This window comes from Grammomys surdaster, unplaced genomic scaffold, assembly GCF_004785775.1.
Source record: "Grammomys surdaster isolate TR1022 unplaced genomic scaffold, NIH_TR_1.0 144, whole genome shotgun sequence".
Lineage (NCBI taxonomy): Eukaryota > Metazoa > Chordata > Mammalia > Rodentia > Muridae > Grammomys > Grammomys surdaster.
The window spans coordinates 7,686,652-7,704,123 of record NW_021604602.1 but is presented as its reverse complement, the minus strand read 5'-3'; the positions used below and the strand labels follow the sequence as shown (position 1 = coordinate 7,704,123).

General features: G+C 45.3%; 1 protein-coding gene, 1 non-coding gene and 1 pseudogene across 2 annotated transcripts in view; 1 reads left to right on the top strand and 2 right to left on the bottom strand.

Annotated features, from left to right (window-relative positions):
- Nucleotides 1–1,245: 1,245 nt before the first annotated feature.
- Nucleotides 1,246–2,335, bottom strand: LOC114618755 (annotated as a pseudogene).
- Nucleotides 2,336–6,569: 4,234 nt separating this feature from the next.
- Nucleotides 6,570–17,472, bottom strand: part of Tdrd9 (tudor domain containing 9) — a 100,862-nt gene continuing 89,959 nt past the window's right edge. Inside the window, exons 35-36 of the mRNA XM_028764561.1 lie at nucleotides 7,842–7,914; nucleotides 6,570–6,671 (exon numbers count right to left, since the gene is read on the bottom strand). Coding sequence (XP_028620394.1) covers nucleotides 6,570–6,671; nucleotides 7,842–7,914 — 175 coding nt within the window. The remainder of the gene's footprint in view (nucleotides 6,672–7,841; nucleotides 7,915–17,472) is intronic.
- LOC114618801 lies at nucleotides 10,530–10,669 on the top strand. Its single transcript, XR_003711023.1, has one exon. It is a non-coding gene; the product is annotated as a small nucleolar RNA SNORA48 (small nucleolar RNA).

Genomic DNA, 17,472 nt, shown 5'->3' with positions numbered 1-17,472 from the left:
AGCACTGGGTCAGATACAGAGAGCCAAGCTTTTGCCTTAGGCCACTTTCCAGGTTCCTTTATAATATGTAAATATACTAAGATCATAATTATTGTAAATATGTCAATGCAGAATTATACACGTGAAACAAAACCTTCTGTATTAAAGTCATATAAGTGTGCTGTATAACCAAACTGCATTACTCGATTTTTACAGAAAAAAAAATTGGTATTTATCAAGTCAATGTCATTGGACAGGATGTCATTTGTTTGTTTGTTTGCTTGTTTTTTCATTGTTGTTGTTTTCCGAGACAGGGTTTCTCTGTATATCTCTGGCTGTCCTGGAACTCACTCTGTAGACCAGGCTGGCCTTGAACTCAAATCCACCTGCCTCTGCCTCCCAAGTGCTGGGATTAAAGGCGTGTGCCGCCACTGCCTGACTAGGATGTAATTTTTTAGTCTGAAAGATTGATGTGCTGCGGGGTAGATGGGAAGGGTGCAGGGTGTGTGGAGGGCTGGAACAACACCTGCTCCTCCCTGCTTCACAGGGAAGCTGTCAAGTTACTTAGGATGGGGACAACTTCAAGAAAAACTTCAAGACGGGAGCAGGGACCCTGCTGCTGTTTTCTTTGTTCCTATTGGAACTACTAGATAGTTCCCCATTTCCTAAGTGGGACTAGGGAGGAGCTGTTCATGTCTGCTATGTCCCACGCTGCTGACCTGGTGGCCAGTGTGCACACCACTCAACAAAGCATGTCAGACAGCCTGCACTGGGCCCCGCACCTTTAGCAGCCCAGTCTCTGGGGTCTCTTCCTTTCAAGGCTGAACAGGGCTGAGCAGGACAGCAAAGGATCGTGTGTTGCTAGCTCGGACTGCCACCTGCTGCTGATGGCTGGGAAGCACAATCCCAGGGTCCCCCGACAGACGAGGGTAATCAGTACTGGGAGAAGGTGTGCATTCGGGTGACAGTATGGGGCCCATACTGCTGCAGGAACCTGCCTGAGCTTCCCCACTATGGACAATCCCCCAGGTGCAGTATGTCTGACTCAGCAGATGACCAAGCACGAAGGCTTGGCTCACCTTTTCTCATAAGCTCCTTCTGCCCGCTCTGAGGCTTCTTCACCTCATGTCCCCTCAGTGAGCTCCAGCAGACACACAGGAGCACCCCCTCATGTCCCCTCAGTGAGCACCAGCAGACACACAGGAGCACTCCCTGGGCTGATACTCAGTAGTTGGTCTCTGACAAAATCCAAAGACTTAACTTTTTTTTTTTCTCGTTGTAAGTTGTTTATTGTAAGATAATTTAAAAACATCCTGCTGTCTTTGTAACTCAGGGGTCCAAGTTTCTTCCAGAAAGACAGCAATCAGTTAAAATCAGCTTGCTGTGTTTTTCTTCTTTACCTCTTGTCCGAAGATGCAACTTGATTTTCATTAATCCAGAGCAGCAGCCCCAGAGATGATTTCAATCAACTCCTTTGTGATGACAGCCTGGTGGGTGCGGTTGAAAGTCAACGTCAATTTGTCAATCATATCAGAAGCGTTCTTGCTGGCATTGTCCATGGCCGTCATCCTGGCACTTGCTGGCATTGTCCATGGCCTCACTGGTGGTGGACTCCTTCAGGGAGTAGTAGATGAGGTTGGCCAGGTTGTACTCCTGGTAATTCTGCAGCACGTCAACATCAATGTCATCATAAATGCTCATGTTCTCAGCACTGGCAACGGTATTGAGAGAGAAGACGGGCTTCTCTTCTGTCTTGTAGGAGATAACAGACTTGAATTGATTAAAAATGATAGAGCCTTCATCAAATTCATATCCAGAATTTAACAACTCAAGGGCAATGACTGATGCATCTCCAAAAGTAGGGGGCTTCCGCCCCACATCTTTGAATGACACCAAAAACTGATCAGAGTGAGTCCTATAAAGTATGCCCTTGATTTTTTGACCAACTCCAACAATCATAACTTCTTTTCCAGCTGCTGTGAGGGCAGCCACTTCATTCTTCATCTGTTTAGCCACTGAGGAATGAATAGCACCACAAAGCCCTCGATCTGAGGACACACCAATAATGAGGTGCTTCTTCTTGTCCTCGGGTCCCTTAATATCAGCCTTTTCATACAGAGCCAAGGAACCTGTTCCATAGGCTTCAGCTCCTGCTCAGCCTGGGCGTACTTCGCAGCCGCCACCATCTTCATAGACTTGGTAATTTTCTGGATGTTTTTGATGGACTTCAGTCTCCTGGTAATATCTTTCAGAGTTGCCATGTTTCGAACTTGGATCCATTGCGGCTGCACGGCGCAGGCCGACAGCCCGACAATACTCGCCCTCGAGAACATGGTGGAACCTTGAAGGTCGGGCAGATGGCGCTCACTAAGACTTAACTTTTTTGAGGAAGAAAAAATCTTAATGTCTTATTTTTGTTCTAATTGGCTTGCCGCAACGATGGCTCCACCGTGGGATGCGGGTGCTTGCTTTTTTCATTTGCTTGGAATATCACTTTCTAACCTTTTACTTTCAGTCTGTTTTTCACAGTGAGGTTTGTTTTAAAATCTTGTGTGTGTGGCATGTGAGTGAAGTTCTAGATATATTGTGGTCCATGTGGAGGTCAGAGGATGCCTTCAAGGTGCCACCCACCCACCCATGCCAGAACCATCCCATCCACTGCACACTACTGGTTCTGTGGAGAATTAAGACTCCTTTTGGGGCTAGGATGCATTTCCTGTCATTTTGCTACCTATGGTGACCTTCAGTCACACGTCTCTCCTGTAGTCACCTCAAGTTTGATAACTTCCTGGGTTAGTAGTTTCCCAACATCTTTCTTATGCTCTCGTGGTTATACTCACCTGGCTCTAAGTGTAGAATTCCTTTAATGTCCTTTGGAACGCTGGCTTAGTGAGCACGACTCCATTTTACGTTTAGCTTGGAAGGTCTTTACCCTCCAATTTTGAAGGACAGCCTTACTGGATACAGCTGCCTATTTTGGCAGTAATTTTGGGGGCTTAAACTATATTGTCCCATGTTTTCCTGGTCTTTTCAGTTTCTGCTGAGAAACATGCTATTATTCTGCTGGGGTTGTCTTTCTATACAATTCAGTATTTTTCTTGTATTTTTAAATAGTCTTTGTATTTTTGAAAGTTTAACTATGATGTATTAAGTTCTTTTTTTTCTTACCATGTCTATCTGAGATTCTAAATGCCCTGTTACCTATATGTCTTTAGTTCTCCAACATTTAGGAAAATTTCTCTTATTTTACCGACTAGGTTCCCTATGCCTTTAAGCCTGTAGCTCCTGCCCCTTCTAGTCTATATGCTTAGTTTTCCAGTGCTGTCTCAAGCGTCATGTGTGCTATTCATTCCTATTATAATCTGAATAAAGTCTCACCAGCATTGTCTTCAAGGCTTGGCATCCACTCTTCTGCTTGCTCTGTCCAAGCGTCTGTCTCTCTCCAGACTCTCGTTGATCTCTCATACGCTCACTTCCTAACCCACTTATTTTGTCTTTGAAATATTTTAATAAACTTTCTTCTGAATTCTTGTCCAACATTTCATCCTGATATCTTCGCAATCACATGCTAGAGAATTATGATTTTTTTATAGGAGTCACACTGCCTTTTCTCTGCTGTTCCTGTGTTGAGGTCTGTGCATGTCCAGGAAAGGTCCTCTTGGAGAGCCATCTGTCTTCTCGAGGGTTCAGTCATCTTAGTGCAGCTTCTCTACAGCGTCTGTGACTGTGATTAGGTTAGGACACAATGTACAGAGGGTCAGAGCCTACATGATGTACGTTCTCCTCAGGTCTCATGAAAGCAGAGAGCCTCTGGAAATCCAGGAAGGTGGGTTCTAAGTGTCCGAGTATTTGGGATGTATCATCCATGGTTACTCTTCTAGTCTTGTCAGCAGTGTGTGGTCTGAAAGGGTACGGAAGTGACCTGTGCATGCTGAGGTCTGTCTAAGTGCAGGGACAGGTCTCACTCCTCTCCACTGTTGCTGAGGGTAAAGGACTCGAAGCAGACTCCAGGCCCTCTGAAGGTCCATGCCTTGCTGGGCCAGGCTGTGTGGTGAGTGCTTTTGTCTCCATTATTCTTCAAGTTGAAGAACCTACCAGGGTTGGAGTGTGACCAGGGCATGGTTGTGCAGTTTCTCTCAGCCTGCCTGAAAGTGCATCTGTCCCAAACACCTAAGGGCAAGGTTGTTCCCGTCACAGCGCAGGGGGAATACAGTAGCAACAAGCATGATACCTAAAAATCCAGATGTATAGATAAAATAATCACCATATACAAATCACCACCATAAAACACAAGAAAAGGGAACAAAATGACTAGATGAACTGAAATGCTAATAAAAGTAGAAAACTGTAAAGGGGGAACAGCCACCTACAAGCAAAAAAAGGAAAATGGAAACATATTAGGAATAAAAAAGGAAGGCTGGAGCGATCCCTCAGTGGGTAAAGGCACTTGCTGTCAAGGCCGACATCCTGAGTTCTAGCCCCAGACCCCACAGAGTGGAAAAAAAAGACCTCTATGTGTGCACTGTGGCACTGTATGTTACATACACAAAATAGTGTAAAAACAATATAAAAAGAAAAAACTCAGGGCTGGTGAGATGGCTCAGCGGTTAAGAGCACCGCCTGCTCTTCAGGAGGGCATGAGTTCAAATCCCAACAACCACGTGGTGGCTCACAATCATCTGTAATGAGATCTGATGCCCTCATATGGGTGTCTGAAGACAGCTACAGTGGACTTTGGGCTGGAGAGAGCAGGGCTGGAGTGAGTAGATCTGGAGCAAGAGGGAAAAGGGAAGGGGGGGGAGAAACCTGAATTATATACACATACAAACAGTCAGGCATTACCAAAAAGGTCTTAATTTAAAAAAGTTTCCTTTACCAGGGAGGCTGGGATGTCTTCTGTGAGACTGTCCACACTGTGTACTGGTTGGGGAGAATACAGGCTGCAGTTCATTCACGCTTTCCTCTCTGCCTTGTGGGCTTGCTAGGGACCAGTCAGAGTGCCATGGGCCACAGACGGTCCTGACTGCTCAGCTCCCCTGCTCCCCAGGAAGTCAGGTCATTCCAGACTCAGGTACTGGCACTGCAGACCTAGGGCAGGGTGGACCCCAGTCGCTGCAGCTCAGGGCAGCCCTGGCCCTTGATTTCCAAGCAGTGGGCTCCCACCACAGTGAGTAGTGCATACTGGGAAGTAGTGCATGCTGGGAAGTAGTGCATGCCGGGGAAGTATGGACACCGGCTGTGCTGGTAAATCCCCCTCAGCTCTCTGCAGTGCCACTGGCACTGGGCTACACTATCTCGCCATCCTCCAACACAGACAGATGTCTCTGGTTCCCCTTCACAGTCGGTTGCCTCTGTGATGTTCCTGGTGGTTCATGGGTTGGTTTTGACTTTCTGTTCTTAGGCTACAAGGACTGTTCTTGAAGTCTTTCTCAGTCCATGTGCTGTATCGACAGACATGAACCTTCACCACTGGTTTTCTCAACATAGTTCTCTTCTGTCTCAGAGGAATTGGTGATAGGTACTTCTAATGACACTTGCTCCCTCTAACAGTTGGGTTTTTGAAGATGTCTATGATCTCTTCCCCAGCTTTATAAACCCAAATCTTTTCACAATGAAATTCCTAACTGTGGTGGTTGGGGTTAGAATGCTTGGTCACAGGGAGTGGCAGTAGTGGGGAAAGATTAGGAGGCATGGCTAATCTTTGTAGGCTATGTCTCACTGGGGATGGCCTTTGAGGTTTCAAAACCCCATGCCAGACCCAGTCTCCCTCTCTCTGCTTGAAAATTAGGGTATAGTTCTCAGGTACATCTCCAGTACCACACTACCATGTCCGCCGCCATACCCGCCTCCATGATGGTAGTGGACTAAGTCTCTGAAACTGTAAGAAAGCCCCAGTTAAATGCTTTCTCCTGTAAGAGCTGCCATGGTTATGCAAATATCTTCACAGCAGCAGAACAGTGACTAAGATAATAATAACCTCTGAGCAAAAGTCATCAGAACAGAAACGAAGTCCAATGCCTTTATTGTCTCACCAAGTCACATCTCCTAATTTCCAAAACATAGACCAAGAGGCTTAATTTAACCACAAGTCCTAAACACACCAAACTCAAGTTTTACTAAAACCACATCTTTTCAATGAAGAAAAAACATTAAAAAATGCCACGTTTTTTTAAGCACACACACACACGCACACGCACACAGGTTGAGGGTCAGGGGTCACATGTGATCTGTGGTAAGCCAGCGGTCTGGCTCTCTCCTGCACCATAGCTAACACTGTGACCGTCAGGCGCACAAACCCGCTCTGGACCCTTGGCTCCTGGGCTGACTATTTAGATTCACCCTCAGACAGTCAAAGAAGAATACAGCTTTTCCCAAAACAAAACCTTATTTCAGAACAACTTTTTGCAAAGTATTTAATACCGTGACCCACATTTCTTGAGAAGACTAGACTTTCTGATCTTTCCCACCCAAGCAGAAAGACCACTGTCCACTCTGAGCAAAAGGAGCAAGACGGAGAAGCCCCTGGGGGCAGCAGGGATAGGAAGCAGCTTCAGGAAAGCCTGGAGCAGACCTCCGCTGGGACAAGCCGGTCAGGGGCTGAGCACCACAGGCGTGTGCAGCTGGTACAGGGAAGTGCTCTTCCCTCGGCTGCCCTCCTGGTCAGCTTGCTCCATGACCAGCCTTGGGTCCACCTAGTCGTGCAGAGAAGAGAAGCAAGTCAGGCTCTGGATGAAATCTGTCTAGATATGTGCTCACAGCTGCGGACATGTTAAGACAGCCAAGTGTTCTTTCCAGTTTACAAAACTATTGCAGATGCATCTTCACTTTCGTAATTCACCCCACATATCTGATCGTCCATTTTAATACACATTGTGGGGTTTTAAAATTTCATTTGTGTGTGTACATGCGTGTGTGCATGTGCCACAGCACACGTGTGGTTAGAGGACAACCTGTGACAGATGGGTCTCTCCTTTCACAACATGGCTCGGGTGTCAGGTCAAGCAAAACCATTTTGCTGCCCGATCAGACATTTCAAAACTGATGCTTAATACTGCGGTCACCTTTACTGAGAAATCTCCCACACACGTGTGTATGTGGGAAGAGGGACTTGGGGACTTATGTAAACTAAGTTTTCTAAAGCACACTAACTCTCAAGGACAACTCTACTTTCAGCTACTGCCCATCACTGTGCCAACGTCATGGCCCTGCTTGCTGAGCTTGGCGCTCCATTCAGAAGTCTGTAATGGCAGCTGCTCCAGTGATAGCACTAGAGATAGAAAGCCTGGCTTGCAAAGACATGCCGGGCTCTAATGCTGGAGCTGAGAACTGCCCCTCGGCTCCCTACCCTTGAACAACTCACTCCATTATCTAAGCCTTATAGAGAAATGCTAAGGAGATGAAGGGCCGCATCCTGTTGCACCCCTGACCTGTGTCCCAGAGTCGAATGCTCCAGTGCTGGTCTGCAGTGATAAGATCAGGAGGTGAGGTCTGTGGGATGACTAAGGCTGGGGGAGGGAACACTGAGGTTAGCACCTTTGCAAAAGACACCTAGAGCTGAGAGCTTCCTGGTGCTCACAAACACACACTGCACCGGTGCTGCGAGGTCTGAAGGAGCTCACACTTGCCTTTCTAGGAGGCCGGCTTCCTCCCAAGGCTACACAGAGGATGCCACTCAGAAACGGCTGTCTGCTCCATTGGCTGCCTACTCTGCCCAGAGAGCCTGCTCCTGTCACCCTTGCTGTCCTGGCATGAGCCCATATCCACTCAGTGACCTTTCCCTCCCCCAGCAGTAGCCGGTCCTGTCCAGCAGTAGCTGGTCCTGTCCAGCAGTAGCCGGTCCTGCAGGCATCCATCCCACGTACCTGGTTCCACTCATAGGGCTTCTCATGCCACTGAGGAGTAATCTTCTCTCGAGGTTTCAACCGACAGAACAAACTAAATTTTAAAAAAGAAAACCAAATGCTTTGCTGCTGGCTTGTCTTTAAAAACAGTGCAAAATAAACCAGCAAATTTCCCATAATTTTCCATATACTGTCGCATCCCAGCACGGCTTTCTGTGCAGACTGACGACCACTGATGTTGATGTGGACACCGGAAGCAAAGGATCCAAACACCAAGCACAGCCAGAGAGCACACAACGAGACGACGGTGCTGCCTGGCTCCAGGCTTACTAGGCAGACACAGCAAGCAAGACAGTGAGACTCATGCCCACAATATGATACAAGATTACAGAGTTGGGGCTGGAGAGATGGCCCAGTGGTTAAGAGCACTGACTGCTCTTCCGGAGGTCCTGAGTTCAATTCCCAGCAACCACATGGTGGCTCACAACCATCTGTTATGGGATCCAATGCCCTCTTCTGGTGTGTCTGAAGAAGCTACAGTGTACTCATATAAAATAAAATAAATAAGTCTTAAAAAAATCACAGAGTCAACTAATCCCAGCATGTGGAAGGCTGAGGCAGGAATTAAGAGTTCAACCTCACACCAGCACATGCAGACAGACAAACACAAATACTGTGCATAACTTTAAAACAAAAAGCACCCAACAGAGGGCCAGAGGTAAGGTTTACATATAGAAAGCTTCTGTCTAGAATTTATGAAGTGTTTCTGTAGTCCAAAGGTGAGCAGACAATGTAACAGACTGCAGTGTACATCTCTACCCACTCAGAAATGTACACCAAAGCCATGGTGACGTGTTACCACACAGTACCACACAACAGCAGGTGGAACAGCTCTGGCTTCCCTGCTGCTCTGGGGATGAGGAGAGACTGAAGCCTCACACCTGGGATTACAGAGATGCTTTCTGTAAATACAGCTTAGCCGTTTTAAGTTCTTAACATTACTGTATGTGCAAGCCCACAGCATCCACACGGAGGCCAGAGGACAAGTTCCCTGAGCCGTCCAGAGCCGAACGGCACACACAGCTGAGCCATCTTACTGGCTAGTATAAGATTGCTTCAATTGTTTTTGTTGTTTTGGGTTTTGTTTTTGTTTTTCAAGACAGGATTTCACAGCAGAACCAGTCAGTCTTGACTTCATGACTGTTGACATGTTTATATAGCAGACTTAGGATGGAATCAAACTCGCAGAGATCCTCCTGTCTCTGCCTCCTGAGTACTGGGATTGATGGTGTGTGCCAGGTCTGCCAGACCCTCTACCATTCTTAGACAGGTAAGTAAGGTAGACTATGGCCAGCACTGCCTTCCCAGCAGGGTTAATAAGTGAACATTGGGCATAAACACAAATACAGGGTTTTAGTGTGTGTGTGTGTGTGTGTGTGTGTGTGTGTGTGTGTGTGTGTGTGTGCGTGCGCGCGTGCATGCGCACGTGTGTTGGCTAGTTTATGTCAACTTGACACATGCTAGAGCTATCTGAAAGGAGGGAACATCAATTAGGGAAATTTCTCCATCAGATCTGACTAAAGGGCATTTTTTAAATTAATGACTGATGAGGAGAAGGCTCAGGTCACTGTGGGTAGTGTCATCCTTGGGCTGGTGGTCCTTTAAGAAAGCAGGCTGAGCCACAGGCCTCTCCAGCTAGAGAAGCAGGTAGGCAAACTACAATTCTTAACATCTGTGCCACAAACAAAAGGGTAGCCATGTTTGTAAAACAAATCCACCAACAGCTGAAATCACATATTGATCCAAACACACTGACAGTGGGAGACTTCAGTACCCTCACTCTTGTCAATCAATCAGACATCCAGACAAAACTAGGACAGAGAAATGTTGAAGCTAACTGAAAGTATAGGCCCAATGGACCTAACAGATATTTACAAACATTTTTACTCAAACAAAAAAAGAATATACCTTGTTCTCGGCACTTAATGGAACTTTCTCCAAAACTGACAATATACTCAGACAAAAAGCAACAGAGGAAAAGTCTCAAAAGCACAAGAAAATTGAAATAATCTCCTGCATCCCATCAGACCACCACAGATTAAAACTGGATTTCAACAACAGAAACAACAGAAATCTTCAAACTTATGGAAACTGAACAATTCTCTACATGAAAAAATGGGTCAAGACAAATTAAAAAAGAAATGAAAGACTTTCTAGAATTGAATTAAAATGAATACACAGCATATTCCAGCTTGTGGACACAGTGAAGGCTGTTCCAAGAGGCACAAGTTCATAGCAGTAAGTGCCTACATTTTTAAAAAAAGAAGAAGAGAAAGCCGGGGGTGATATGCACTCCTTTAATCCCAGCACTGGAGAGACAGAAGCAGGTGGATCTCTGTGAGTTCGAGGACAGCCTGGTCTACAAAATGAGCTGTAGTCAGCCAGGGCTGGTTCTGCTGTGAAATCCTGTCTTGAAAAACAAAAACAAAACCCAAAACAACAAAAACAATTGAAGCAATCTTATACTAGCAATTTAACTAGTATAAGATGTAAGCTCTAGAACAACAGTAACAAAACAATCACAACCAAAAGAAACAGAAATGATCAAACTCAGGACTGAGATCAGTAAACTAGAAACAACAACAAAAAACAATATAAACAATCAATCAATGAAACATTTGAAAAAGTATCATGAAGATTAATAGCCCCACCCCCAGCAATGGGCAAAGAGACACCTTGTTGGTGGAGTTCTTATGTCAGTCAGGGGCAGGGCAGATGGCAGTCCTTTGTTCATCCTAGCCTGATGCCTGGCTTGGTGGCCAAAGGTGTCTTACGCCTAGGATTCATAAAAATCTAATTTAACCCAGGCAGTGCAGTTAGGGAGAGAGAAGACAGAGATCGGCATCCCACCAAGCCACTCTCCACCACAGACCTGACCGCTGCCCCTTGGCATGGGCACAGACATGCAGTGCAGAGCAGGAGGCAGAAGACAGAGACCTGCCACTTGACGCTACACTATGCAGCACACATGGAAGGATGTCACTCAGGGTCCCTACAGCAGGAGCCATCACAGTGTGTAAGTCTGTGGTGGTCAGATGGGAGAGAAAGAGGCGGAGCAGCTCGAGCATCATGAAGACAGATGAAGCAGGAGACTGGAGGTGCGGAGGAGGAGGAGGAGCCTGTTGTCAGTGGCCAGCCCTGCTACCTGGGGCCATGGTGAGGTCCCAGCCTGAGCGGCTGCTTAAGGCCAGTGACTACATAGCAGCAAGGGTCAGTGTCTATGTCTGTGGCTCACGTTACCACTACAGAACATGGGGATGTCTTTGTTCTGGGCAGCTGCTAGGGACTATATGGATGTCTCAGGGCTGTGTAGAACTAGGCAGCAGGACTCGGGAGAGCAGGCCCTGTACTTCTAGGCAGAACAGTGGGGTTGGCCCTGGTGGCAGGAGTGTGGGTAAGCTGGTCTCATAGTGTGAGCATGGGGGAGCTGACCTGCCACTTATCTGCCGTGGGTGGCATGAGCACAGAGGTGATGCCCCTCCTACCCTCCCCACCACCGGCAGTTGGGAAAGCAGCCACAGGGCCATGAATCCAGCGGAGCTCTGCCTGCCTCTCACTGAGCAGCACAGTAGAGATGGCCCTGAGGGTGGGTGAGAGAGAGTGTGAAGGAAGGAAAGATGATCCCACCAATCCTCTGCCTGTGAAGTGGCCTGGAGGAGAGCACGGCCCTCCATCCCCTGGCCCCTCTCCACCTGATACAGTCAGGAGAGCTGACCCTGCCCACTCACTTGCTGTAGCACTCAGCAGGCCCTGCACCTCACCAGGACAACCGTGTGAGGCTGGTCCTGATGGTAAAGGCACGGGTGAAGCACCCCCAAGGGTATGAGAGCTGGAGAGCTGGTCCAGCCCCTCACAGGCTGCAGCACATAGGAGAATGGGGAGCACCGTGACTGAGCAGCACACTGGAGCTGGCTCTGGAGCAGGGTGGTTGCAGATGACCCAGCTGTGTGAGCATGAGAACTGACTCTTCCTCTTGAGGACAGCAGCATTGGCTGGCCTAGCTGGAGCAAGATTGGAGAGCTTGCCCTGCTGGTGTGGAAAAGGGAGAGTCCACTGGGATGCTGACCAGCTCAGCTACTACCCAGGCCCAAATCCAGGGCTCTGAGTTGGCCCACTCTAGAACCTGTATCATGTGGATGGTCGAGACGGGTTCAAAGCTGCAGGATCTCCATGACACTGGGCAACAACAACAGGATAACCTGGAGGAGTTCAGATGAGGATCAAATATTGATGGTGTCCCAAAAGCCAGGGATCTCAGACCAGACCAGTGACTCATTGCCATGAACATTTGCAAGTAAAGATGTGTGGGCAGAGGGACAGTCTGTGGGACACACTGTGACATACATACTGCAGCTTCCATGATGAGATGTTTGCTGTGCTTTGTTGTTGTTGCTGCTGTTGTTTATTTGTATATGCTGTACTTTGAGGGGGAGGTTGCGAGGACAGAGGGCAGAGGTGAGGGGCGGGGAGATGAGTGGGACTGGGGTGCAGGATGTGAAACTCACAAAGAACCAATAGAAAGTTTTTTAAAAAAAGATTAATAAACCCTTATCCAAATTAACTAAAAGGCTGAGAAAGAATATCCAAATTAATAAAATCAGAAATGAAAGAAGACTATAACAGACACCGAGGAGCTCCAGAGACTCATATGGACATACTTTAAAAACCTGTACTCTGCCAAATTTGAAAATCTAAAATAAATGGTTAATTTTCTTGATAGGCACCATTTACCAAAGCTCAACCCAGATCAGATTTAAACAGACCTGTGATCCCTAGTGAAGCAGAAGCTGTCAGTAAAACATTCCAACCAAAAGAAGCCCAGGGCCAGATGGATTTGGGGCAGAATTCCACCAGACTTTCAAAGAGTAATGCCAATACTCCTCAAATTATTCCACAAAACAGAAACAGAATGGACTCTGCCCAATTCATTCTGTGAAGCCACAGTCACTGTGATACCTAAGCCATACCACAACAAAGAAAGAGAATTACAGACCAATTTCCCTTATGAACATAGATGAAAAAAAACTCAATAAAATACTTGCAAACTAAAGTCAAGAACACATTAAAACAGATCATTCGCCATGATCAAGTAAGTGTCATCTCAGAGAGGGTCAACACACTTAAATCAAGAAATGTAATCTGCCATATAAACACAATGGAAGACCAAAAACACATGATCATTTCATTAGATGCAGAAACGGCCTTTGACAAAATTCAATATTCCTTCATGTTAAAAGTCCTGGAGAGATTAGAGACACAAGGGACATACCTCAACACAATAAAGGCAGTTTACAGCAAGCTCGTAGACAGCATCAACTCAAATGGAGAGAAACTCAAAGTTCTACTAAAATCAAGAAGAAGACAAGGTTATTCACTCTTTCCATACCTAGTTGTCATACTTGAAGTCTTAGCTAGAGAAACACAACAATTGAAGGAGATCCAGGGAATATAAAATGCAAAGGAAGAAATCAAAGCATCTTTATTTGCAGATGCTATGCTATGATGATATGACATGGTAGTATACACAAAGGACCCTAAATATCCCCCTGGTAAATCCTACAGCTAATAAACACATTCAGCAAAGGAGCTTCATACAAAGTTAACTGACAAAATGAGCAGCAGCCTTCCTACACACAAATGACAAATGGTCTGAGAAAGAAAACAGAAAGACAACACTTTTCATAATAGCCTCAAATAAAATAAAATATCTGGGGTAACGCTAACCAAGTGAAAAAGACCTGTATGACAAGAACTTTAAGTCATTGAAGAAAGCAACTGAAGAAGGTCTCAGCAGATGGAAAGATCTGCCGTAGCTAAATACATGACCATCTTACCAAAAGTACACACAGATTCAGTGCAATCCCTTTCAAAATTCCAACATAATTCTTCACAGATCTTGAAAGTTTACAGCTCCATATGGAAATACACACACACATACACACACACGATAGCTAAAACAATCCTGAGTAATCAAGGACCTGCTGGAGCTATCACCATCCTCAATTTCAAGTTGTTCTACAAGCTTTAATAAGAAACAAACAAAAAACCAAAAGAGAAGTATATTATTGGAACAAAAACAGACATGTTGATCAAAGGTATCAAAGTAAAGATCCAATCTAAGTCCACAAACCTATGGACATCTGATTTTTGATAAAGAAGCCAAAAATACACACTGGGAAAAGAAAGCATCTTCAACAAATGAAACCTATAAAACTGGATGTCTGCATGGAGAAGAATCCAAATAGATATTACCTATATTATACCTATTACCTGCACATACTTATTACCCTGCACAAACCCAACTCTAAAGGGATCAACGTCTTCAACATAAGATCAGATACACTGAACCCGATAGAGGAGAAGGTGGGCAACAGCCTTGCACGCACTGGCCAGGAAAAGACTCAATTAGTCCAGGCACCAAGATCAACACTTAAAAAGTGGACCTCACAAAATTGAGAAGCTTCTGCTCAGAAGAAGACACCATCATTTGGACAAGGAGGCAGTCTATTGAATGGAGACAGATTTTTACCAACTACACATCTGATAAGGAGCTAATATCCAAAACACATAAAGAACCCAAGAAGCTTGATAACAAGAAAGCAACCCAATTTTTAAAAAATGGAGTACAGATCTAAACAGAATTCTCAATACAAGAAACTCAAATGGCTGAGAACCACTTAAAGAAATAAATGTTCAACATCCTTAGCCATCAGGGGAATGCAAACCAAAAGTACTTTGAGAGTCCATTTTACAGCCATCAGAATGGCTAGGATCAACAGAACAGGTGACTGCTCATGCTGAGGAGAATGTGGAGTAACAGGGACACCCATCCATTGCTGGTGGGAGTGCAAGCCCATACAGCCACTATAGAACTCACAGTGGTGTCTGCTCAGGAAGATGGGAGGCGATATACCTCAAGATCTAGCTACACTGCTCCTGGTCGTATACCCAAAGGATGAATCTCCCCACCATAAGTACACTGGCTCAACCATCTTAGTTGCTACTCTATTCTTAAATAGCCAGAAATTAGAAACAACCTAGATATCCCTGAACAGAAGAATAGATAGAGAAAACATGCTATGTTTATACAATGGAGTATTACTTTGCTATTGAAAAAAAAATGACATCATGAAATTTACAGACAAATGGATGGAACTCGAAAAAATCATCCTGAGTGAGGTGTCCCGAACCTAGGAAGACAAGTATGATATGTATTCGGTTATATGTGGATATTAGCTGTTAAGTCAATGATAGCCAAGCAACGATCCAGAGCACAGAGGTTAGGTACAGAGCAAGGGACCAGGTGAGACAGACAGGCCTTGTTAGGAAAGGGGACAGAATAAAGCGATGTTGGTGGGGAGTGGCTGGAATGGGAGGATCAAGTAGGGAGGAGGGGGAAGGGTTGTGGGAAGGGAATACGGAGAGAGACAGCTAAAATTAAGGGGCATTTGAGGGGTAGTCTGGAAACAATACAGTAGAAACTTCTTTTAAAAATATATACATATAAATATATCATAAATATATAAATATAAAGTCCATATAAATATACATTATGCATAATGCATGCATATATACATACATACATACATGAAGGTGATCTAAATGAAAATGCCAAATAATGGGTGACCTAGGCCATCTCTTGTTATAGTACCAGGACTGGGTTACCTCCGATAGAGCTGTGGGTCAAAGGGATCCATGGGAATCCCTAAACAACCCAGGTTGTTAATCTCCACAATTGACAGCAAGGCCCCACTGCTGAACACAACGCCCATATTAAATATGGAGCTGTTGGCTGGTGCCTACAGAGTGCTTTCACCCCGAGGTTCCAGTGTCTCTGGAACAGGAAGGGTTTCTGGACACTATCAAAAGTAACATAAAAACAAAGCCACCACATACTCTTTAATCTACACTCTGTACTGCCTACGAGATATGCCAGGGCAATGGTGGCACAAGCTTGTGAGAGTGACCAACCAATGTTTGGTTTGATTAAGGCCCACTCTAGGAGATGTAACCCATAAACAACGCTGCTTGGGTGACTTGAGATTAGGTACCTGAGGATCTAGGGAAAATACAAGTAATTCTGTTCTAAAAGAACAAGAAAAATGCATTGATAAAATGACTCCTAATCATACTAAGGTCCACTAAGATCAGTCAGTGCCTTGTTCCGCTATCATCAGAGAGACCTCCTCCTGGAGCAGACAGGAGCAAACACAGAGACCCAGAGCCACTCTCACACAGTGAGAGACACCTGAACACTCAGCCCTCAATGGGATGTCTCCGTGGAATCCCTCCCTCGGAGCTCAGGGAACCCTTGGAGAGGAAGAGGAAAGAATGTAAGAGCCAGCAGGGAAGGAGGGCACCAAGAAAACAAGCCCTTCTAAATCAACACAGGGAAAGCTCATGAACCCAGAGACTGAGGCAGCATGCACAGGGCCTGCATGGGGCTGTACCAGGTCCTCTGTGTGTATCATGGCTTCCAGTTTACTGTTTTTACAGGAGTCCTGAGTGTGCCTCTGACATGTGTGCCTTCTGTTGGTCTGTCCTGCCGAACTCTGAAGTAACAACTTTTGTTTCATTGTATTTATTTTGTTATATTTAGAATGAATGAATGAATACCTAGACACTAGGGTAAAGATGAGCAACTGAGTGGTCACACTTGCTGGGAGAGAGAACTCTGTCCCCCCAATAAAGCGTCCCTGGGAATGTCACCTCTCTCTGGCCTGTGACACAGGCCTCATGTTCAGGTGCAGAGACTCGTGTGGTTTTATTGGTTAGTTTGGTGGTTTCACTGTTGTGCTTCTCTTAGTGTGCGGTTCCATTTTGTTTTCTTGATTGTGGGGATTGTTGTTGCTCTACTGGGTTGGTGCTATTTTGAGAAAGAACTTAGGTGGGTGGGGAGGGAGGGGAGGATCTGGAAGGACTTGGAGTGAAAATATGAACAACTATATTTAAATTTAAAAATTGTTTTAAATAAAAATATTGAAAAAAATTATTTTAATTGTGCAGTTGCCCATAGGTTGTCTGTATTCTTTTTAAATTTTTTGTTTTTAAGCTGCCTATATTCTTGAAAGTAACCTCTATTAAACTCACTAGTTCACCAACTTTAAAAAAAATCATTTAATTGTTTAAAACAAATCTACTCCTCAAGTCAGTATCATTGTCTCTGTTGAGCTGGGGTGAGAGTGCCATAGGAAGCCACAGGAGACCGCTGGGTCCCATGGGCATATATCCAGGTGATCTATATAGGCATATATCCGGGTGATCTATATAGGCATATATCCAGGTGATCTATATAGGCATATATCCGGGTGATCTATATGGGCATGTATCCGGGTGATCTATATAGGCATATATCCAGGTGATCTATATAGGCATATATCCGGGTGATCTATATAGGCATGTATCCGGGTGATCTATATAGGCATATATCCAGGTGATCTATATAGGCATGTATCCGGGTGATCTATATGGGCATGTATCCGGGTGATCTATATAGGCATGTATCCGGGTGATCTATATGGGCATATATCCAGGTGATCTATATAGGCATATATCCGGGTGATCTATATGGGCATATATCCAGGTGATCTAT